Source organism: Typha angustifolia, chromosome 10 (assembly GCF_048772165.1).
Source record: "Typha angustifolia cultivar Huaian chromosome 10, ASM4877216v1, whole genome shotgun sequence".
In the NCBI taxonomy this organism is placed as follows: Eukaryota; Viridiplantae; Streptophyta; class Magnoliopsida; order Poales; family Typhaceae; genus Typha; species Typha angustifolia.
The window spans coordinates 8,885,252-8,909,445 of NC_133248.1; the positions used below are offsets into that span (position 1 = coordinate 8,885,252).

Below are 24,194 nucleotides of genomic sequence, written 5' to 3' on the forward strand. Positions count from 1 at the left end.
CCCAAATTTCCAAGACGACTTGAATGCCTCTAGATAGAGCTGACTCCTAGTGGTCTTACACCTAACTAGGTCAATGTTCATGGCACCAACTATGAAAAACCTTCTCCTTTTCTAGGACATACTTCTAACTAAATTGGGCTTTCAAATATTAACTTTCATTTTAGTTTATAAGGATTATTCTTGAAACATTCAGCTCTCAATATATTCTTAGAATGAATTGTCACTAGATTTTGACAAATGTAAATAAAAATATATGGCTTAAATATATATATATATATATATATATATATATATATATTTCTTTCTTTTTTACTGTTCTAGAAAGCAGCCAGAACTTAACCACCACCACCACCAAAGTTCAAGGATAGAAATGAATGGTACATCTTAACAGGGGAACATAGTGACTTTGATAAAGACTTCGCACTAGCAAAAGAAAAAAGTGTCTCCTGTTTCCTTTGGCTAGCTTAAGATGATAGCTATTTTGATCTTATTTCCACTGTTGTGCTCTCCTCATTGGAGTGGCTCTGCTTAGTAGAATCCCACCGTTCTCTTGATGAGGCCAAGTGAAAATAACTCCACTCATTTTTCCTATCAGAATGCACAGTTAGACTGGTCCAAGAAAGCCATGCATGGTTTTCTTTTTTATTCAAACATAGTTTTCTTCGTGTTCATTTAATCCATTTTTACAGGCTTCAGTTTGATTAATCCCACTCTATCTATCTATATGTCACAAAGAAAGAAAGAAAGAAAGATAAGGAAAATAAATTGGCATAAGTGATAAATATCAACCTTAGGCAGCATCTCTGAAACTTGATGAGGATCCAAACTTTGCCTGCAATGATTGTTGTATGGTAATTTAGATGCATCCCCACCTATATGTGATCATGACCAAACTTTTCATTTCAGTAATATCATCTCACCTTTATCACCCACTCAATATAGTTATTTTTGTTCTTCCCTTTCTTTCAACTTGAGATGACACCTTTTCTTCCCTTTCTCCTATTAATGTACAAGAAGAATCAAGGAAAGTTCTACAAGGGACATGAGGTGGTGGTTAAAAACTAAGGCTATCACTGCTTTTGGGTCATAGGATTTAGGCTGCTACTTCATAACTGTACTTAGTCTTGTGAAATGTCCTAAATTCTAGAGGCCATTCAATGTTGGATCATGGCTATTCTCATTACTTGCATCTGTTACTATACATATATATTACCCTCCTTTCCTAACAAATTTTTAAATAGATCAACTGGCAATATTACTGAGAGAGAGTGATACCTATGAGCATAATTTTACGGCATTAAAAGAGAAGCACATACTTAGAGTGTTTATTATCAGTTCAACAAGCATCCAAATTATATAATACTCACTGAAGTAGAAGATAGAGTAGGACCACATGTATAATGCTGATGGAATAAACGAATCATTTATCCACTCATAATTGATGGAATAAGCAATTAAATAACAATGTCTAGCCGGGAAGCTATATAGAATGTCTTGCCTCCATTAAGATCTGCCGCAATTTAAAGCAGATATTCTAATGTCATAATCATGGATTAAGAATGATGACAGTGCCCCCACCATTAGCCGCAAATCTAAGTTAAAGTGGTCTGATTATTGTAAAAAGATGTCAATTAGCTGAAGGGAGATTGAGAAGAATGATAAACACCATAGGGAACATATCAATGATAAGGCTACAATTCGTTTGCTTGCTAGGAATATAATTTTTATCATTTGATTGCGCACTTTCTTCGTACTTCTTTTACCACGAGAAGAGTAATCCAGAATCAATCCCACTTTTGCTGTTAATACTTTTACCTTTGTACTTAGCTAATTTTACTTTCTGAGCTAGCTTTCAGTTCTGTTTCTTGCATGATTTGCTAGTATTCCTTTGTTAAAACTTTTCTTTTTCGACATATTTGCTGACTGTCTGCTTGTTGTTATGCAAGAAGCCGAAAAGGAATAAATATCTGTGGCCTATCCAAATAGATAACACAATGAATAGGATTGGGATAGAAAAGACTGATAAAGTAACTGAAATGTATCTCTCAAGTCCCCACAAAGTTGAGCCTGCCTTCAGGTATCACACTCCCAGACCCACCACTCCACTTCAGTGTGCCACCAAAACAAAGCCTCACTCCTTTTCATCTGCTTCCTTCCCCCATAAAACCTCCACAAGAGTGTCTTCCATCCACTTACTACTTCCTTCTATCCATCCATCTAAACTATCTTTAGCAACTGGCAAAGGAAGCCATGAAGTCTGCACTGCTGGAACTGCAACTCAAAGATGAGGAATTAGGAGATGGGCTAGACGAGTATAGAGATAAGAAGGCAGAAAGTTGTGTCCAGAAGCACTTGGAGCTTAGGCTTGGCATGTCATCAGATACTGTGTTTGAAGGTAGTGAAGGTCCAAGGACAAGGTTGAGCACTCCCCAAGATGGAATAGTAATCCAAAACAAGGATGGACCTACCATTGGAGGGGCAAAGAGGTGCTTCTCTGAGACTGGAATCCATCCCTGGAATCTGGCTTCCAGGCAACAGAAGGTTGTTTTAGAGCAAGCTCACCAAACTCCAAACAGTTGTCGTGTCTCAAGGTTTGGATTTGGATACTCTTTCCTTATTACTGTATAAGATGTCAAGATCTTCTTCCTTCCTTCTTTGTATGTATATAATCCTTAGCTTTTATCTACCAACGAATATGCTTCATATGAACTTGCCAACTAACAAATACACTTCCAATGAGGTAAAAGTGAATATCAATTATTCAGTTCTTTTTTTCCCTAAATTTCATGTCAGATTATTTTGTGCCGAGTTCATGGCTCAGTTTTCATGAAAAATGTCGATCATCTTATTTTGGACAAGTAATAGCGCCAATATTGGTTTTTGCTAAGCCAAAAGTTCTTGCTCAAGACAAGATTATTCCTTTGTTTTCTCTAAAAACTACTTGTAATGTGGTTTGGGACAAGGAATGATTGGGTAGCATCTTTTGAATTCTAAAGAGCTTTGCATGACAGTGATGGAATTGTGGTGATAAAAAAGGAGTGCCTGCTCTGTGGTATACAGTGACAACATAAGGTCAGTTCTATATTAAATAGCAACAGAGAGCAATACTTCTTTTATTAAAGATTTAATCCAAGAAACTCTGAATATCATACTTAGTATATGTGACCATCTTCTAAAATTTAATCAATTAGATATGATCCTTGCGTAGTATGCAATAAGACAACTTTCTAAATGTAACTTCTGAACACTGTCAGGGCTAGGCATCCCCCTCCACCAGTGGTCGGCTGGCCTCCGATCCGCACTTTTCGAAGGAATTTAGGATCTCCTCACCTATCAAAGCCTACTAATTCAGAACAGGAAGCAGAGATGACAAAGCTCGTCGACATGAACAATGAGTCTAAAATAATTACTAGCCCAACGATGTTCGTAAAGGTAAACATAGAAGGCTGTGCAGTTGGAAGGAAGATAGATTTGAAGGCATATGATAGCTATGATTCGCTTTCTTATGTACTCCAAAAGATGTTCCACAATTTTTTGTCTCGTAAGTTCTGAATCAAAGATGTTCCACAATTTTCCTTTTCAAGTGCAATTACTGAGCGTTTGTTTACACCATGAGGCATCTTCTAAAAAGAAGAATGTCAAATTCTATTAAGACTGACTACATTTCAATTAGTAGTTATATATCCCTATGCAGTGGATGACAAAAAATAGTCCCTCTTTTTATCTTGTTCAGATGATGTTGTGAAGAACTCAAATCAAGATGATCAAGTTGAGACCATTCCTTCTAATTATATTCTTATTTATGAAGACAACGAAGGGGATCGGATGCTTGTCGGTGATGTTCCATGGGAGTAAGTTTACTCTACTCAAATGATTTGCATAGAAGAGAAGGAGTAGATTCTAATACAAAAGTAATATATATATATATAGGTTGTTCATCACCTCAGTGAGAAGGCTATATATCACACAAGATCCTAGAGCACAACACTGTGGAAGCTCATTCTGCAACGTATGTTTGAAAGTAGAAATATATATATTTGGATACAAAAGGAGAGATTTAATTCTTTTCAAACACTCATGGTGGTGTTGGATGACCTTTTTGCAGGCTGATCACACTGGAAACATGGAGAGAATTTGTTGAAGTAATAAGGTTGTAGAGAGAGTTATGTTGTATTTGATGCAGTATTTGGAACCTTATTAGGATGGATCTTTAGGAAGACGTTGATCTTAGAGTTATAGAACTTTCTGATGTAAATTTTTTGCTTATATATATATATATATATATATATGATATTGTAGCTTAACTTGTATGATCATCTGATGTAATTAATATGAATCCGAATAATCTTCTGGATTATTTACAATCTGTGAGAGCTAAACAATAAATTTTCGGCTCAGGTGTAGGTAGAATTTTATGATAGTTATACTTGCCCTGTAGATTTTCCATGGAAATATGGCCATATAATAACCACATACTATGGAACAAAAAAGCCTAGTTTGGCTTAATAAAAATCTGAAAAGAAAATTTTACTTTTATTATAATAGAGAGTGATTATAATTTGTATGTAGAATAAAATAGACATCTTAAAATAAGAAAATAGGGGTCGTATAAATAATACCTTACTACTTGGTTGTAACATAACCAAAATTCTTAACCTCGTACCTATCATTGCGCTAACATATTAACTCGATAAAAATAGATCGCACATGTGTGTGCTACCGCTAGCTTGATTCATGATCTAATGATCCGTTCCTAAGAGAGTTGATCAATATATCTAACTTAAATTAAAAAAAAGTATTAAATTTTATATTTAACATATAATTAATCGATAAGCTCATGATAAAAAAAAGTTAGATTCAGTGTCTACGCATTCGGTTAGATATGTATTAATGCATCGATTCAGTGTGTTTGAAAGAAAATATAACGCCATAGAATTTGAGGGAATATAATCTAAACCGTTGGATAGACGTGATTAATTGCCCCGCACCTATTGTGGTGTACATCCGAAACCGACTTCGATAGATTATGAGATCCGGATCCATTTAAAAGGGGCCTAAATCCGACTCGATATTTCGACCTTTCTGGTGTTCCACTTCTTTAGATTTGAGAGCTTGATTTACGTAAATTTTATAGTCTCTCTGGCTCCTCAATCTCGCGGTTTACGGTCGCTTCCATCTCTTCGAAGTTCGAACGTTCTCTGACACTGGTGACGAGCTTCGCAGTGGTAACTCTTAATCTCTTTCTCCTTCGCTTAATCGACGATCCGAAACCCTAATCTCTCTGCTACTTATGAGGCTTGTGCTTTCCTTGGCGTCAATTTGGATTCCGGCTAATTGCAAAGTAGGGTGATTTATTTCGTAGGGGAGTTTTTGTAATCTCTAGGCTTGGATTTTTCTAGTTGCTTTTCGCATGCTTATGCGATGAACTTAGTTGAGTTTTTCTTTTTTTTAATCTTTTGAAAGTTTGAAAGTTCTCTCATGAGGCATGATTTGTTTGTGACTTACTTAACCGCCAGTGCATGAGATAGGAACCTCTATAGCCTTTAATTCAAACCCATTCCGTCGAATTAAAGTAAAATAGGTTCCGCCATAACTCGCAAGCCCTAGATTTGCAGTATGGAGGAAAGAGAAGGGAAATGAGGAAGAAAGGGATAAGGAGAGAAGGCAGTGCTCACCTGCCTCCATCTTCTGTCACTCCCGCTGCTGTATTCGATGAGCTAGCTGTCTGCATGCTTTATTAAAAGAAACTATTTGGATTTGGTTGATTTCTCTCATTTATTATGTTACTTCACAATTACTTTACTTCTCTTCATCAAAATCCTTCATATGACTCAGGAACTATTGCAAGATTGTATTTTGTTGCTTCTTTGTTTTTTCTCGGCAAAGAAGGTCTAATAATAATATAATATGGGACCTTTATTTCTCTTGCAGCCTTTTTCTTATCTGCGGGGAACTCTTAACAGAGGGGCTGTACTTGTGCATCTCAAAGAGTAGCGTTAGTAAGGACAATTTCACCTCACTTTCTGGAGGTAATATACATACGAATAATAAACAAGACATGAAGCGCAAGCGAGGATCTAAAGCAGGTAAGAAGAAAGGGAAAAAGAAGGAGGTGGCCAGTGTTCCAGCTACATCACCAGTTTGTGTAAATGCAGAAGATAACATAACCTTGGATCAGAGTAATGACAGCCGACTTAATTCCGAGATGGATATCGAACCACCTTCCCTTGCGTCAGAGATGCGGAACACTGTGTCAACTATTGATGTTGATGCACCAGATAATAGATCAAAACCAATAACAGGATATCGTCGTGTTAGGGTGAAACTTAGATCTTCAAAAGTGTTAGAACCTCATCGAAGTTCTTCAGATGCACAAACACCTAGTGACGCAGGTCAGAACAGTCTGCAAACTCCAGTAGAGATAAAGGAAGCTCCTGTAGAGAAGGAGGACAGTGTCCATTCAGATGGACAAACATCAGAAATAAAGGATGCTTCTGAGTATTTACCAAGAAAACCAAGCAGCATCAAGATTAAGTCTTCAAAGGGCTTAGGTTTATCAAGTGAAACTGTGCAGGATAAGGATGCCAATAAGCTAAATAGCCCTCTGCAGAAGCCAAATGAGGGAAACCCTCTTCTTGTAGCTAATGAGAAAAGCACAGATTCGGCAATGCCCAGAATTCAAATAAAATCACCTTTCAAGGATCCTCGTTACAACGAGAAAGAGTTGGCTACCTCATTGGCAGTAAGTAGGACCTCTTTAATCAAAATTCTGAACATGGTTACCTGTCAAGTATGATATTTATATGAAGACGATGGGCTTATAGCATTAGTAATATTTTGTTCTACAGGTGATTAAGAAAGTTATGAAGATGGATGCAGCTGTTCCCTTCAACACCCCAGTGAATCCAGTTGCTCTCGGAATACCTGTAAGTATGTTTTCAAAATTCTGAATAGATAAAGTATATTATCTAAATATCCTTACTGTCTGTGGAGAATATGTCCTGGCCAACTTAATTAATTGGAGTATCCCGAAGTTTTTTACATGTTTTAACTAACATGAAGCTAAAAATAACTAGCACACTTCGTGCCTTTAAGTTCATATGGTTTAATATCCAAATGCTGAAAGTTGCTATATTGTGTTGCATTATCCTTTGTAAATAATGTCTTCTTGTTGTTATTTCTCAAATGCACTGGAGAAGTTCTGTTAACTTTGTACTGAAGTTGCCATGGTGTAATTGTGTAACCAGGTGTGAGGTTGTATATTTTGCAAATTTGACCTCATTAAGGTCCTAATCTAACCATCTCTCTAACCTTTTATGTTTTGACAACTCAATAGCTTGCTCAAGTAAGGAATATAGTTATGCCAGTGGCACATGAGGTTCCAGTTAACTGTCAACACATTAATCCTTGACAGTTGTAACCGTCATTAAGTGGGATATCCTCGTTCCAAGTAGTGCCAAGTTCGGCATTGGGTCGATGTGGGTCAACACAAAGTCAGCATGGGGTCTTCACAGGGTGCAAAGAAGGTGCGCAGGGGAATGTTGAGATTTTCCCCTTTATTAGTGTCGAGAAGAGAGTGACAAGAATGTGCTGACTTGTGTCGATCAACATGCCTGTCACCGCCATCCTTCTGTCGGAAGCTAATGCCATATTAAAGCTGGACTAGACCAGTTGCTTTGCTAGATTTGATATTCTAAAGCAACTTCTTTGTCGTAAAAGTAGTTCCAATTATGAGTTCTTTACATAATTTGAAGAAATAAATTGATCATGGAGCAGTATAAACATTACAACAGACACATTTTAATTGTGTAAGAGTTATCAAATGAATGACCACTTTATAAGCTTCTTTGACATAACCCTTGCACGTGGTTATAAATGATCAAAAAAGAGAAAGAAAAGAAGTACATAATATTAATATCATAGTGTGTATCCTGATCCACGTATCTAGAGGTGGATGTAGTAGATCCATCAAAATTTCCTTTCCTCATTATTAAACAATACAATTGCAGTTTTTCAGCATCAGTCTATATCCATGTATAACACTTACATGCTTGTGTCAGTAGACATTAATGTCATGTCCATATGTTCATGTGTAACGGCATGTTGACATGCTTTTTAGTGTGCGTCCGCCTGTATATTCTATCTGACTTGACCAATACTAAAATTTCCTTTTTCAGGATTATTTTGATATTATAGACACTCCTATGGATTTTGGTACAATATGTCATGATCTAGAACAAGGACAGAAGTACATGAACTCAGAAGATGTTTACAAGGACGTGCAATTTATTTGGCAGAATTGTTACAAATACAACAAGAAAGGTGATTATATAGTGGACCTTATGAAACGGGTGAAGAAGAACTTCATGAAGTATTGGTTGGCAGAAGGCTTGTATTTTGATGCACGAGATAATGGTAAGTATTAGACAATCTCTCTTAGCTATAATGTTTTTCATTCTATATGGTTATTATATTGTATGGGAAGCTGAAATGGGCAATATAGTACTCCTCGTAGATTGAGCAACAACATTGCGATCACTCATGGAGGCATACCCAGATTTGGTGGAGACTTGGAGTAGGGAGCATGTCTTTTTCTTCATAGTGACCCAACTTATATATCTTTTATACAATTTCAGACAAGTTATTTACCATTTACATGATTCATGTTATCAGTTGATTTTCATGACTCTGTTTTCTTTAATTTTGCTTGTCAACTCCCTCAAAGCAATGCTGAAGCTTGAAAGTTGAAACTAGTTCAGGCCTTGGACCCTTGTCTGTAGGTGTTGAATTTAACAGCTTATAAATTGTTCTGTTGCTTTTCCAGTTTCAATCCGTTTTGGTACTTCTTTGTCAGTTAAATCTAGTATTTTAGTTGCAGTCTTGCAGTAGATAGACATAGTCAATTCTGTATATCCATCATTGCATATGGATCAGTCTTCTATTCTACTATGTGTTAGTACATTCTAGTCTGTTAGGAATGGGGCACTACACCTTTGTTTTTGATACATACAAATAATTGGGCTTTTGCAAGTTCCATCTTATTATCCATTATTAAGTTACATGATTTCGGCTATAGTAATAAAGTCATTATGATATGATCCATAGATGTTGACAGCATTGTACTTGCACATATAGTTGTATTATTCACATTTAGGAATTCTAATTGAAAATTGTGCAAATTTTATGTTTTTTTAATTATTGAGTTTATAGTATTACTCTAGTTGTTGGAAAAACGCATTTCAGAGTAATTGAAATTTCTCTGTAGGTTCCACTGACCATACTCAGATTGAGGAGGCTATGCGGTCTTCGCAAGATAAGGTGTATTCAAAGGTCAAGCCAAAGCACAAGCGACGGCGTTATGCGTAATTACTTTGCTCTTTTTTTCCCCTTTCTACTGGATATGTATTTTCGTTCAGTTTCCTATTTGTTCTCTTAGAAAGTTGGAAGAATTTCTTTTGGCCTTTTACTATGTGTCCTGTGGTATTCTAGAAAATAACCGAGATGCACAATGAAAAGTGACCTCCAGAATTAAGGAGTCATCCTCATAGAGCCAAACTAATAGAAAGTCTAGATGGAATGCAGAGGAAGAAAAAAATGAGCAAGATAAATAATGGCAACCAAGTACATTTTATTTTCTATATACAAATTTGTTGTGCAACACTATTATATTCTCGATTAAACTTGGTACAAGTTACCGAACCAATTTAAAATTACCCGTGACATGATTTCTGTACAATATAGTCATTGATGGGTTTGGAATATTTTGACAGAAAATATACAATTTTTGCTATGTATTATAGGTTGTCTTTTCGAATAAATAAGAAATGTTGTGATGCTTTATTAACTACAATTTTAACATAAGTTACATGGAAATTTTCCTTTCACACAGTGGAAAAAGCTGCTAGATGACACATGCCATAGTATTACTGTTTTGGCATGGCTATTATGTTATCCTCTCTTATCTTCATTGTACCATTGGAAGATGGACTACCAAGAGTCAGTATCTCTTTTTTTATGCTCATATTTTCTAACTGCCACAGATTTCTTTTTACATTTCTAATCATTTTAGATAGGTTTTTTTTTCTTGCCTTTGACTGATTTATCATACAAGTTCATTTTGCATTTTGAATTGCAGACTGAATAATCTCATGGTTCTTCTGCTTCAATTTGTTTACATCGTGAAACAACTTCATTGTCTCGTGAAGTTTAACTTTAATGTAATGAATTTCAATCCAGGATTGACCGCCATAAAAGCGATTGCTTGTGTGCTGTTTGCGTAGTCAGGAGGCGTAGGAAGGAACGTGAGGAGAGTCAAATAGCTATAACAAACAGTAATCTCTCCCAGCAGTTCAAGCTAGAGGTTGCTACCAAGATCTGTGTATCAACTTCCTTGCTATTATTGATTATCCACATCCACTATTTTACAATTTATAGCCATGGGAACCTGCCCTTAGTTTCAAGTTCTATGGATTCTTTTTTTCCAGAACTTATTAGTTTATTGAGGACAGCTTTGAAGGTTTGATGGTATATTTCCTGAAAACTTGCAAACCTGACAATAGTTATTTCAAATATAGTAAAATTAGTATACTTTAGTAAGTAAATATATGGAATATGAGAGATGAGATGTACCTTTTTTCAGATTATGGGTTATTTGTAATTATTACAATGTACGGGCTGAAGTACATCTCAGCATCTGATGTCATTTGATGCTGCATTTTCATAGCAGGAAAATTCCCCTGTTGATAACCCTTGCAGTGAGGATGTGAGCTCAAGCTTGGATCATTCACCAGATACTCGTGCAAGCGGTGACATTGAAGAAGCTGAAAACGATAGGAAAGTTAAGACCCCTGAGCAACTCAACCTCGTCCAGCAAGAGAAGCAGGAACCTATGGGTAATGAGATGGAACTTGATCATAATGGAACTTGCAGCACTAGTCAACCTTCCCAGCTGGTGAACCTCGAGGATGGAACGGAGGACTCTAATCCACTGTCCGATGAACAAGAATTGGAGTGCAAGGAATCTGATGAGCAGGAAGATGATGTATCTTCTCATCAAAAGGAAGATATTGTGGCTGATCAACACCATGAGGTAATTAGAAGTTCTGGGATATATTGTGTTTCAGTTTGCAGTGGGACTTATAAGGATCGGTAAGTGGACATCTTTGAAATTTTGGTTCAAAGACTTCACCTTGAGTAGCTTGCATGCAAGCTATCTACAGCTTTCTCCTAAAGCAGCTGTCGATGTCAACATTTACACAAAGGATATGTTCTTCTCTATGCCAAAGAAGGACATCTTCTTCTCTGTGCCATAGCAGGATGTCGCATCTAGCCTGATGTTACTATCTGATTTGCTGCAGGAATCATCGAAAAAGTGTGAGCTCCTCCAGACGGAGGAGAGTCCTGTGCAAGAAGAAAACCATTCAGTCTTGCAGATTTGCACGAGCCTCTTCCCAAGCAATCGTAGATCTGTATGGAGAGGACCCCATTCTTTAGCTGGGCGTCCTGTTTCACTTCGAGATGGTCCTATCCGTTCTGCAGTGGCAGCTATCATGAAACAATATTAGAAATTCTCTTCTCTTCTCAAAATATAGTAGTTCTCTAGTTTAGCTGGGTTCTTTGTATCAGATTCACGCTATTGTTTGAGTTTCAGTTCAAATATATGTATGTTCAAGATAAGAATTGTGTCACCTCAAGGAAGAGCTTGTTATGTAGAGAAATTGTAGATCAATCCTTTGTGATGTCTCATTAATCTTATATAGATATGTACATGTTTAGGAAATTAATATCATATAGGGTTAGAAAAATTGATTACGAATCACGATATAAGTTTTTAATGCGAACAGTTTCTCTCACCAAAGATGGATTAATCTAATCTATCTTCTTTGTATCTGGGGAAGATTTAGAGGTAAGATTTCAAGCATAAAATCTAATTTAAGATTGGCTTATCAATACATCAAGCTGAGCTTAAGTTGTAAATGAGCTTATTCCACGTCTTAAATAGGTGGAGTTCAATTCGAGTCTTAAATAAGCCCATTCAAACTTTAAAGAGATATATCAATACTTTATAATATATATATATATATATATATAGAATTATGCTTTATTCAAGTTTAATTTAAGTTTGAATCAAACTTAGCCCCCCTTCACTTAATCAGGCTCGATTTAGATTTAAATTAATTTAATTTAAAAGTAATTATTGATGGGCCTGTTTAGATTAAGCATAAAATTAAAATTATTTAGATTCAAACTTTGATTTTATAATTAATTTTGAAATAATTTTAATTAAAACGGTATGCTTTATTACACCCGCATGACTCATCTAATCCTCTCCACCTTTCCGTTTCAGTAATCACATACATATCACACATCTACGCGCCCAATTCTAATAGAATTAGTACATACATTTTTTTATTATCAAGGAGACCGTAAAATCAATTTTAATCTTAAATAATTATTATAGAGAAAACTATTTGATGGTTGATGACGATTTGACTTAATTGATGATTCAACGGTGTGGTTAATTTTGAGGAGCAGCTTGGCTGTACAATTCTTAGAGAAATATCTTAATATTATTTTGCTCGGAGTAATAGTTCGGCAAAGCTGTTTGAAATTTAAACTAAACTACTTAGGATATTATATTGATTAAAACTCGATGAAAATTTAGTATCTTCGTATTCAGAAATAGTTTGGCTCTTTGTATCCATATGGCCTTCGAGCTCTTGGAAGACCAAAAAAAAACCGACGCTTCCAATACTCGCAACTTGCCAAAGCTGGCAGGAGGCTCACTGACACGTGTACAAATACACCACCACCACCCCGCTCCCCACCCAGGCACCCACACAAACCACCAAGATCGAGAGAGAGAGAGAGAGAGAGAGAGAGAGAGAGAGAGAGAGAGAGAGAGAGTATGGAGATGGTGAATGATAGTGGCCGCAAAGAGAGGATGGTGATGGTGGGCGGCGGCCATCGCAAAGAGAGCATGGAGGTGGTTGACGACGATGGCCGCATGAGAACAGGTAGCCTTATACTAATAGTGCTTCTTAGTGTTTCTTAAAAGAAGAACCTCTTGAATTAACTCTGTATATCTTATCTAAATCGCCCTTTCGAGTTATCGAAGTTTACATGCGCTCGTGCTAAATCGTTTAAATCTTTAGCACTATTTCATTGTATCTTCTGTTATGCTCATTCCATCTCTCTAGCTTTCTATAGATTCTTGAAGTACTTTTTTAGGCTTGTGCATGCTATGTCGCAGTAATGACCGTTGATGCACTCCCCAAGATTACCCATCTTAGGATCATGGTAATGTGCTTGTTCCATTTTTGGCACCGTTAAATTAATAATGACCTGAATTAGAGTTTGCGTACATCGTTCTTTGTTTCTACCTATCTATGTGGAAGCTGTGGTCCTTAGGCAGACCTATTGACTTGTTTAGTGTCTTTAGTGAGTTGGCATGCACTCACAATTCCAATAGTGTTGCATAGAAAGTTAGAAAACTTAGTGGTTTCACTTCTTTCCTGTTCTTGTCGGGTCAGTATACTCTGCATTAGCTTACAGATACGAAAAGATGCAGAAGAAAGGGAATTGAGATGTTCACTATCCAGTTGATTGCCAACATTCATGTTCTGCGATTTTATCAAGTGAGTCATCTGAAGTAGTATCAAAATTTTACTTAGTATGAGATGTGGCTCGAGGGGTCATGGGCTTGTCCCTTGGAGACTACCTCTCCACTCGCCCTTTTGCTGAAATTCGCTAATTACACTTGGAGGTACTCTCAAAAGAATTGGGAACACTATACTTTAAAAAAGTGGTAGCAGTATAATCTTAACTGTTTGTGGTGGACAACTCATCTCATGGTTGCTACTTTTGGAACCTCCACTACCTACTCGCAATCTTCTTTACTATAAAATGAAGTTCTATATATGGACTTTAATGTAGTATAATTTGATTAACAGTGAGATGGACCCGTTAATTAATGTCAACCTAGCGTGGCTCATCGAGTGGCTTACCACTACCTAGGAATCTTTCTGAATCAGATAATGAAATTTCTTCAGTGGAACTCTTGCTGATAGTGGGGATATTAATGGACTATGATCAATTGCGACTTAGCACTAATAAAGGGACTCTTTCTCAAATTCTAATTGATTCATCAATCGTCATCTACTTTATCATCTAATTGGCTCCTAAAGTCGATTTGTTATGCACATCTTTAACTCTTAATTTTTCTTTATAGGTTTAAAGCTATTAAGTAACTTTTCCGATAGAAGTGGACGCTTATTATAGACAGACATTTTACCAGAATGACATTCGTAGACTTAGAAACATGTTTTTAATTCCTTGATATTTTTACGACCTTTAAGCCCACTGAAATGGTTTTAGAATTGAATCATGTTAGGCATGTGATCCAACATAAATAATGTGTTGTAATAAGTCACTCCTAGGTTGAGAATTGCTTTTAAAATTTTGCCTTGATTTTTTATGCAGAAATTGCTGGAGAATTAAGAGAACTTTTGCCAAATGAGCACTGAAATGTTATGAGAATGTCAGCTTCTATGTCATTTGTAAACTTATACTTTGATAATATAACATGACACCATAGGAAGGTTCCAAATGAGCATTTATATTTGGATTTGTTGTAGCATGTTTACATGATTCAGGCACTCCAAATTATGTTGAAGCTTTTTGAACTAAAGAAGGTCAAAATGTTTGAAAAACTAAGCTTGGTGAAGTTCATTGGACTAACAATGTCATTGATATAATAAAATGATGAGAGAGTAAGAAACTGAGTTAGAAATCATCTAACACTTACCTGTCTCACTACAATATCTCAAGCACTCAGAAAATACATTCAGCAAGCCAGAAAGAACTTTTCTGTCAACAGCGAGAACAGAAGAATCTCTAGAAAATATAAAACATCAAAGAAAAAAGTGGATAGCAGTATATTGTTCTTCTTTTGTCACTGCATTGTTTTACTAATTTGTGGAAATAATTAATTTAAGAGTACTGTATCTGTGTGTTGCTTGATGCTGGTTGAAGATATCAGGTATCTGAAAGATGACTAATTCTTTCAGAGAATTTTGTATTCTCAAGTGCTATTCCCGAATTGAATTACACACCTAATTCAGACCAAAGCTGTAACCTCTGAAGACCAGACCCATCTCCACTGCTGTGAACTATTTTAGTAGTAACCTCTTAATAATTTTTACAGGGACTGTATGGACGGCAACAACACACGCTATAACTGCTGTCATAGGATCTGGGGTACTGGCACTGCCATGGAGTGTAGCTCAGATGGGTTGGATCATTGGCCCCCTAGCACTCATTGCATGTGCCTATGTGACATACTACACCGCCATTCTTCTTACTGATTGCTACCGGACGCCTGATCCTGTTCATGGAAGAAGGAACTACACATACATGGATGTCGTGCGATCCTGTCTTGGTGATTGATCATTTCCTATTTAGCAATATCAATCACCCCCTTTCTGATTTCCATTCATATGTTCGCCACTAATCACTTTACAAAATTATATTGATATCAGGTCCTAGAGATGTGTTTATATGTGGTCTTGCACAGTATATAATGCTCTGGGGAACTATGGTTGGGTACACAATCACTACGGCGACAAGCATCATGTAAGTTCTCTGCTTCTTTTGTTCTGAACACTTCTTCCGGGAGCCTTACTATAGTTTTTCTTTTTTCCTTTTGTCTTTTTGACCAAAATCAGAGAATTGACCAGTTTCATTGAAATCAGAATAATAACCAATCCCTGTACCAAGAAGATAATTGTACCAACTTTACATCAATCAGATCCAATCCAGTCCAAATCGAGATACAACATGAAAATGCATTGCAGGATCAAAGCATAATACATCAAATAAAATTAATACACTTGTGTATATTGATAAAAAAAAAATTGTTGCTTATATTGTGCTAAAAAATTATCCCAATTTCAAGAGCCTGATCTTTAGTCAATTATGTATTCAACTAAACTTATTGGGACTTTAGTCGATTTAAAGGTGCTCAGTATTATGTACATTTCTTCATCTATTTGTTACAATTGTTGCCTTATGGAGATTAATTCTTGAACAAGTGAAAATACTATAAATTTGGCCAAAATTGTTTCATAAGCTTTATTAGTCAAACTTGCTCTTAACAAATACTCTATTTATGCAATTTTTAGTCCCATAGTTATTAAGTTCTGTAAAGTTATCTCACGTTAAAAATATTTGAGCTTAGTTCTTTCATCTCCAATAGTGAATTTGCAATGTGATATTATTACAACAGGGCTGTGGTGCGCACAAATTGCTTTCACTATAAAGGGCATGATGCAAGTTGTGGTGCATCAGGAACCTTGTATATGGTCCTATTTGGAATTGTGGAGATTGTGTTATCCCAATTCCCAAACTTGGAGAAAATTACATTCATTTCAGTGGTAGCTGCTGTGATGTCATTTGCCTATTCCTTCATTGGATTGTTTTTGAGCATAGCCAAATTTGCTTCGCATCATTCAATCCGAGGCACTCTTATGGGGGTTAAGATCAGCATAGATGGTGTCTCTGCATCAACAAAAACATGGCACTCCTTGCAAGCTCTCGGAAATATAGCTTTTGCATACACATACGCTATGCTTCTGATAGAAATCCAGGTATCTCAATTCCAGAATTTTAACAAGACCAATTATCTCCATCCACTGGTTACTAGCATGCTATCACAATTCTTACAACATTTTAAATGAGTAGGCCTAGTTGTAGATATAATAACCCTTCCAAAGGTCTAATGATTGGCTTTCCTGAAGGATACTATTAAATCACCTCCACCAGAGAATCAAACCATGAAGAGAGCAAGCTTGTATGGGATTGGAGTGACCACAATCTTCTACGTGTCACTTGGTTGTCTGGGTTATGCAGCCTTTGGCAATGAAGCACCTGGAAATATCCTCACTGGATTCTATGAGCCCTTTTGGCTTGTGGACATAGCCAATGTTGCAGTCCTGATTCACTTGGTAGGAGCCTACCAGGTAATTACAATGATCAGACTTCTCTTTAGTCATTCTTGATGAATTGTGAACACATTAATTATACACATGGTGTAATGAATAGTAGTATAGAGATGACCACTCTTTTGATATGATTGTTTCAGGTTTACGGCCAACCAATATTTGCCGTGTACGAAAAATGGCTGGCAAATAAGTGGCCTGAATCAGCCTTCTTCCACAATGTATACCAAGTAGAGCTTCCTTTCTTGAAAGGATGGGCTTTCCGCTTCACACTGTGCAAGCTCATTCTCCGCACACTCTTTGTCATCATAACAACATTGATATCTCTGATGCTGCCTTTCTTCAATGCAATCCTTGGATTGCTTGGTTCGGTTGCCTTCTGGCCTTTGACGGTGTACTACCCTGTGACAATCTACATGGCTCAAGCAAAGATCAAGCGAGGCCAGGGGAAGTGGTTGGTGCTCCAGTCCTTGAACATGATCGCCCTCATTGTTTCACTCCTGGCGGCTGTAGGATCAGTTGCAGACATTGCAAACCGTCTGAAGCATGTGACAATCTTTAAGACTGAGTTGTAGATGCCTACTGCCACTTTGTTACTTCTCATTTCTATGCCCCTTAGTCCTGAACTTGTTCTCTTATATTCTCATGGACAAGGAAATTGATGTTTGTTTGACTCTTTGTGCTTCATCAAGTAAATCCTATTCCATCAAGTTAAATCTCAGTCTTTAAACTTTTGGAACAAGAATATAAGCGCATATAAAAAAGCAGCAAAATTCTGATTAAAATGAGGAGTAACTGGAGCTATATATGTTGGTTAGAAGGCCTTAACAGATGAGACCTCTCTTCTCAGGTAAAGTTATTCATTCAACTTTATATTTATGATTTGTTGGTATCTACTGAGAATGTTATGGTTTTTAATTTGTTTTTGTTTTGCTTGTTTAACATCAACGGGCAGCTACAAATGAATATGTTCCACTTGAGTTGTGCTGTAGGCACAGTCAAACTAGATGGTGAACTTTACTATTTGTTGCCAGCTTTCATATTTATATCTAAACAACAAAAGACCAAACTAGAGTTCTTTATCTGTGCTCTTCAATTGAACGACTGTGGACGACAGGTGTCTGAAGTATTCAATGCAAGTTAATTGACATCTCTGTGAATGCAAATTAACTAGTGTGGTGATGGCTATTTAAGTTGTTGTATGCCCCTCTCCCTCTCTCTCTCTCTCTCTCTCTCTCTCTCTCTCTCTCTCTCTCTCTCTCTGTGTTTGTGGGATGGAAATGGAAAGGTTGTGGATGATGGCCGTACTAGAACAGGTAATTTTTCTTTATGCTTGGCATGAGAACCTTCGTAAACATCCAAGTGGAGATGCCAACAATATATATTGCGTTGGTTTTAGATCCACTGTAGTATATTTTCTGTTTTCGTTGCAGTTCTTTGGAAGTTTTCTCTTATTTGACATGTTCACTGAATAATGCTGGCTGGGTAATAAGACGGGCAAAAATGGAAGAAGGGCATGCGTATTGGAAAGAAACAAAGAAAGATATCAGGAAAATGTGAAACTATGGATCTACAAACAATGTTGCAACTCATCATAATAAAGTCCAAGACAGATTAAAAAAAAAATGGAAATAGATGTAGGGCACCATATGGCTGAAACAAGATCATAAAGCACCTGATACTAGATAAAACAAAATAAAACAAGCTAAAGGAGTAAAACAACCTTTCCTCATCCAGATGGCCTCAGAATCCATCTTGATATTGGTCCAACTGTGCATATGGTGATTGTATTATGCACTCTGTTAGTTTCCTTTGTATTGTCCAAGATATAAACGTGATCATCCAATGGCGAAACGTATGTAGATATAGCAAGTTTCCTACTTACTCGTATTTGGTATACACAATTGCATATCTACATATATCAATGAATAGATGCATACATTCATTCAACTACGACACACTACATCTCTGGATGCATTTGCTTTATTTAGATGGCTGGCATCGACTGATAAAAATATAGTAATATTGTCAGCATAGTTGATAAATAAAGTGTATACAGGACTATTTTCTGATTCAACTTCTTGTACTAGCTAAATTAGCTTTTCTTGCGTTCCTCTATATTCTTGACCTTAATTCAATATACTGAGAGATTGATTAATTCAACTATCTTGACAATCTAGGTACTGTCTGGACTGCTATAGCATACGTAATTACAGCACTTGTGGGATCAAGCACACTGATGCCCTCATGGAGTTTTACGCAATTGGGATGGATATTTGGTCCCTTAGTTCTCTCTCTCTCTCTTTGCAGTCATTACCTATTACACTTCAGCTCTACTCTGTAATTGTTATAGATCACCAATGCAATAAGAGCATGTCTAAACTACCATACTAACCTTACGGTTCATATCCATAGTTCTTATTAGAAAAACCTACGGCATCTGTTCGAATAGTTTTATGTGGCCTGTGGCATTAGGACTTAATTCCTTGAAACATTTTGCTCAATGTACTTTACTAGTGCGAGCGGTTAAGTTCAATTTTGGTACAGTATTTTGTAAAAAAAGAATTGTATGTTAGAATTTTCTGTAAAGAAGTTAGTCAAGTATTTAGAGGCTGAAGAACATTTGCATATTCAGATTTTTAAAGCCAATAACAAATGGAAACACAATATAAGAATCAGATAAAAAAAGGAAGAAGAAAGAAAATTGTCTCATTAAAAACAGAAATCCATAACATATTTGAGGATTCAATAAATGTAAAATAATTTGGAACAATGATTTGAATTGTCCTTACAGAATCAAGCCAACTCATAATGCAGCAGATAGTCTGATCAATATCATAGAAGCATCAGCCATTGTCAGTGGATTTCCAGGGTGAATACGATGATCCATTATTGCATGATTCTATCAAATGATTCTCAACAATAACATAGCACTGGATTGTTTTCTTTACCACCTTATCATCATTTGCAGGTGTGAAAGAAGCACTGGTTTGCGGCATCATCCAGTATGCTACACTTTGGGGAAGTATGGTGGGTTATACAATTACTGCTGCTATGAGCATGATGTGAATAGCCATCTGCATGCAGAGTCTATTTTCAAGTCTCTGTCCAAATTTGTTATGCCCAAGTAAATGTTTTAGATGTTCTATTCAGCAAATCGACTTTTTTTATGTACAGATTATTTTATAGTTATATACCAGGGCCTACTATCTGACATTTTCTAATCATAACTATTAGGAAGGTCCATCAAGCTATCAAATTGTTTCCATGGTGGAGGTCAGAATGCTCCATGCAGGGCTTCTGGAGTTTTCTATACTGTAATCTACTGTTCGATCAAAGTAGTATTATCACTATTTCTCAAATTAGAGAAAATTGCAGCACTTGTTCATGTAGCCACGGCACTGTCATTTGCATATTCTGCCATTGGATTATACTTGTGCGTAATTGACTTCTTGTCTGATGCTGAATTCAGAGGAACGTCATCTGGAGTAAAGATAGGAGGCAGAACTAGATCCTTAACCACAAAGATTTGGCCTTTCTTTCAAGCACTTGGGAATCTTTCCTTTGTATACACTTTCTCCATGCTTCTGATAGAGATACAGGTACTTGATATTATAGGTTCTTGTTTACGGCAATACAATCATAATGATGTGCAAATGCAATTGTTTCTTAGTGATCACATTGACAAGTATCCTAACTCATACACACAACTTCATTATTCGCAAATTCATGTTTCTGAAGGAGACTTTAAAGTTTCCACCACCTGAAAATAAAGCGATGAACAAAGCAAGCATGTGGCATAGGAACTACATCAGTATTCCACATCTCTCTTGGTTATGTGGGCTATGCAGCTTTTGGAGATGATACCCCTGGGAATATTTTCACAGGCTTTAGTGAACCCTTCTGGCTCATTGATGTAGCGAACTTTGCTGTTCTTATCCGTCTCATTGGAGCAAATCAGGTATGTAATCCACATAATGCTGCTACTATGTTGTTGCCCTTTGATGTTCTTGTGTACGAATAAATGGGAATTAAATGTAACTTAAAGAGTAGCCAGCATGGCGTTACAAGAGAAAGAGATCAAATTAATCCTTAAAAAAAAATCTACCAACTAGATGAATTGTGCTTGAATATATGATTATGTTCAACTTGTTTCAGATATTTGCATAGCCACTCTTTGCATTCTACGAGCAATGGCTAGCTACGAAGTGTTGGATTTGGCGTCATTTGACGCAAATTTGCAGGCGGTGCAATTTTGGGATTTGCAGTCACTTTGCAATGGTGGTAAGTGATTTGGTGAAGTTGTGAATTTTTCGCTAAGATAGAAAATTGTTAGAATTTGGCTCAAATTCAGATTTCAATATTTTGTAGGCTTAATGTGCCGGTGCGTTCAAATGGGCTTTAGGGGCGTTCAAACGCAGTTCCCAGACAGAGACTGGGTGATGCAGGTGTTCAAACGGCCCAGCCGCGTTCGAACGTGACCCAACCCGAGAGCCGACTTTTGTGCAGGCGTTCGAACGGCCCAGCCACGTTCGAACACGGACCAACCCGAAAGCAGTTATTTCTACAAACATTCGAATGGCCCCCTCTTGTGTTCGAACACCCCTTTGGTTCTACTGCTTTAATATTGGGTGCGTTCGAACGCACCCCCGAGGGCGTTCGAACACGATGCGAAAAAATCCAGTGTGAACCAGCTCTATAAATAGAAATGTTGAGTTTTAGGGTTTTGTGTGGGCATTTTATAAGAGAAAGGAATTTGTAGGGAAGAGTCACCATTGTTGAGAGTGAGATTAGAGTTGTAAACTCTTTGTATTTGATGATTTGCATTGAAGATTGCTCCGCCCGTGGACGTAGGCATTTTGCCGAACCACGTAAATCTCGTCTCTCCCTCTTTTCTCTTTGTAATTTGTATCTATTTGGTGTTCATATTTGTGATTACCTTGGATATTGAAGTTCTTTACAACTAGCATTTTGTATTTGGAGTTTTCATATTGATATTGATATAAAAGGTTTTGCTTCCGCTTCCCTCACCCATTTGGGTATTTGCACAACACAAAGTTCCCAAATTCTGGCTTCTTTAAAAGGGTCTACTCCACAAGAGTTCCTTTCGATAAGTCGAACACACTAAATTCACACTGTGCAAGCTTCTCCTGCGAATATCTTAGTATTCACCACCTCGGTGGCGATGCTCTTGCCATTCTTCAATACAATTGTTGGCTTGCTGGGGTCTGTTGTGGCCATGTACATCACTCAAGCAAAGATCAAGAGGGGACAGCAGAAGTGGATGGCGCAGCAACTCATGAGCTTAGGCTGTCTCTGTCTCAGCTGTTGCCAATATTGGATCAGTTGCAGACATCATTATCCACATCAAGCATGATGGACTTTTCAAATTTGAATTGTAGAAGGTACTTCCTCACTGGTTGCTTAATCTTTAGAACATTTTAAGTTTCAATCTTAATCATTCGAAATCAGAATGCTGGTGGTAACTTCCTTAAACAAATCGAATTCTAAGATAACATATCAATGATACCTTACAAATGTAATGAATGTGAATGTGAGAAAAACTACTCAAAGAAACGTTGTAAGTGGTTGGCAGATAAGTATGGCCATAAAGTATTAAAGAGAACACTTGCACAGTGATCTCATCCCCCTAATTATTTCTGAAGTCATCCAAATCTCACGCTACCTACGTCAACAGATGGAAAGCCAACAGAATTTGTTAGCCTTCATGTTTCATGCCAACCATAGTGGATTTCCCAAGCAAACCACAATAGGAGACAAGAATTATAAATATAGCCCTATCCTTTTGACCTTTTAGGAATTCTCTTTCTCTACTTTTAGTGTATAAAATTGGGTTAATTGGTTATTCTAGCACAATCTCTGAGCGAAATCCATTTTATTTATGTAAGCATGTATAGTTCGTGAGTGTGCCAGCCAGCTTCTACAATTGGAAAAAGAAAAGTTGCTCACCACTCCATATTAACCTCTTTAATGGAGGTAAATTATGGACAATGATGAATCCGTACACAAATGATGTGACAAAAGTGAGGGGGCAAAAAGACAACATTTATTCTGCACTACTACCCCATGGCTTAATTTATCCCCTCAATCAATCTAGCCACAGAACTTGGTTGGGAACTTTGGAAGCATGTATTAATTAAAGTTTTAAAGAAGAACAACTATATATGTCCATACATAGGTATATCTTGAGACATTTTGAGGGTACATATACATGCAAATTAAAAAAAATGGAGGATAAATATACAAAAAAGAGGCCATTGAACTTGTTTTTAGAGTCAATATTAGAACAATTAGTGGAAGCAAGCCTTTGCAGACACCCAAAATTTGATAAAATTGTTATCTTTTTGAGACTCCAATCCTTGTCAGCTAATATATAATGCGCTCACTAGACATAGCACTTTGATGATCTATTGGTTATTATTTGTCTAAAGATTAGATTCTTATCAATCTGTTAGCTTTCTACTTTCGCTAAGACAAAGTAGTATTTCTTTCATTCTCCAATCTCCATCGCCACAACTGGCATTTACATTCAATTGCTTAGAAATTCTTTGCTTTCTTAGATATGTGATATGTGGAAGCGTACACATCTATTATCCTCACTATGTTGTTTTTAAAAGTGTCCAAAGGATAGTTATCAACTGTTTTTTGATGAATTCTAACTTCAGATTGAGTTTAGAAATAGTCTAAAAACAAGAAGAGCTCAACAGAAGACTTCTTTTTTGAGGGGCGATAAATAAATCATAACAAGCTAAACGAGCTGAACTCAAGCAAGCTGAGACAAGGGAGTTTGAATCAAATTTGAAGTAAGCTGAGCTCAAGCAGCTCACAAGCCAACGTGCTCATTTGACAACACTAGCAATAAAGTAGACGAAGAATGTTGTGTCACTAGCTTGTTGTATGTTCTTGCCACCTTTTTTGTATAGATTCATCCTAAGCATCCACTGAATGAATGGTTTCTGATGGTAGGACAACTAAAAATGATTCATATGATTCTCCTTTCTTTGTGAATTGTCATTCCAGAGTCATCTCATATGGTATATGATTGTTGTCAGTCGAGTGGTTTGCAAGGTAGTAGCATTTAAGTAACTGTACTGGAATAGTAGTATCAAAAAGCTAGTAAAAGTTTAAAAAATCGAGTCAAAATCTTTGACATCTGCTCGTTATCCAGTGTATCAT

General features: G+C 36.7%; 3 protein-coding genes and 1 long non-coding RNA gene across 7 annotated transcripts; all 4 read left to right on the forward strand.

Annotated features, from left to right (window-relative positions):
- The first annotated feature begins 2,122 nt into the window (after nt 1–2,122).
- Nucleotides 2,123–4,360, forward strand: LOC140768712 (auxin-responsive protein IAA25-like). 2 transcript variants are annotated; one of them, XM_073109089.1, is made up of 5 exons: nt 2,126–2,591; nt 3,255–3,541; nt 3,734–3,851; nt 3,931–4,009; nt 4,106–4,358. In XM_073109089.1, the coding sequence occupies exons 1-5, from the start codon at nt 2,251–2,253 to the stop codon at nt 4,139–4,141; spliced, it is 861 nt and encodes a 286-aa protein (XP_072965190.1). In that variant the 5' UTR covers nt 2,126–2,250; the 3' UTR covers nt 4,142–4,358. The 2 variants fall into 2 exon arrangements, with proteins under 2 accessions (XP_072965191.1, XP_072965190.1); XM_073109090.1 differs by lacking the exon at nt 3,931–4,009 and having other exon boundaries at nt 2,123–2,591; nt 4,106–4,360.
- A 717-nt stretch (nt 4,361–5,077) lies between these two features.
- Nucleotides 5,078–11,728, forward strand: LOC140768576 (uncharacterized). 3 transcript variants are annotated; one of them, XM_073108903.1, is made up of 8 exons: nt 5,078–5,225; nt 5,964–6,742; nt 6,849–6,926; nt 8,178–8,415; nt 9,266–9,362; nt 10,237–10,360; nt 10,724–11,089; nt 11,358–11,728. In XM_073108903.1, exons 2-8 carry the CDS (start codon nt 6,059–6,061, stop codon nt 11,562–11,564), a joined length of 1,794 nt encoding a protein of 597 aa, XP_072965004.1. In that variant the 5' UTR covers nt 5,078–5,225; nt 5,964–6,058; the 3' UTR covers nt 11,565–11,728. The 3 variants fall into 3 exon arrangements, with proteins under 3 accessions (XP_072965004.1, XP_072965006.1, XP_072965005.1); XM_073108905.1 differs by having other exon boundaries at nt 10,727–11,089; XM_073108904.1 differs by having other exon boundaries at nt 5,092–5,225; nt 5,932–6,742.
- A 1,111-nt stretch (nt 11,729–12,839) lies between these two features.
- LOC140768578 (amino acid permease 8-like) lies at nt 12,840–17,707 on the forward strand. The gene is made up of 6 exons (XM_073108906.1): nt 12,840–13,016; nt 15,206–15,439; nt 15,540–15,633; nt 16,286–16,646; nt 16,797–17,018; nt 17,141–17,707. Exons 1-6 carry the CDS (start codon nt 12,908–12,910, stop codon nt 17,570–17,572), a joined length of 1,452 nt encoding a protein of 483 aa, XP_072965007.1. The 5' UTR covers nt 12,840–12,907; the 3' UTR covers nt 17,573–17,707.
- A 3,075-nt stretch (nt 17,708–20,782) lies between these two features.
- LOC140769119 (uncharacterized) lies at nt 20,783–21,859 on the forward strand. Its single transcript, XR_012105854.1, has 3 exons — nt 20,783–20,958; nt 21,156–21,281; nt 21,369–21,859. It is a non-coding gene; the product is annotated as an uncharacterized lncRNA (long non-coding RNA).
- Nucleotides 21,860–24,194: the final 2,335 nt, after the last annotated feature.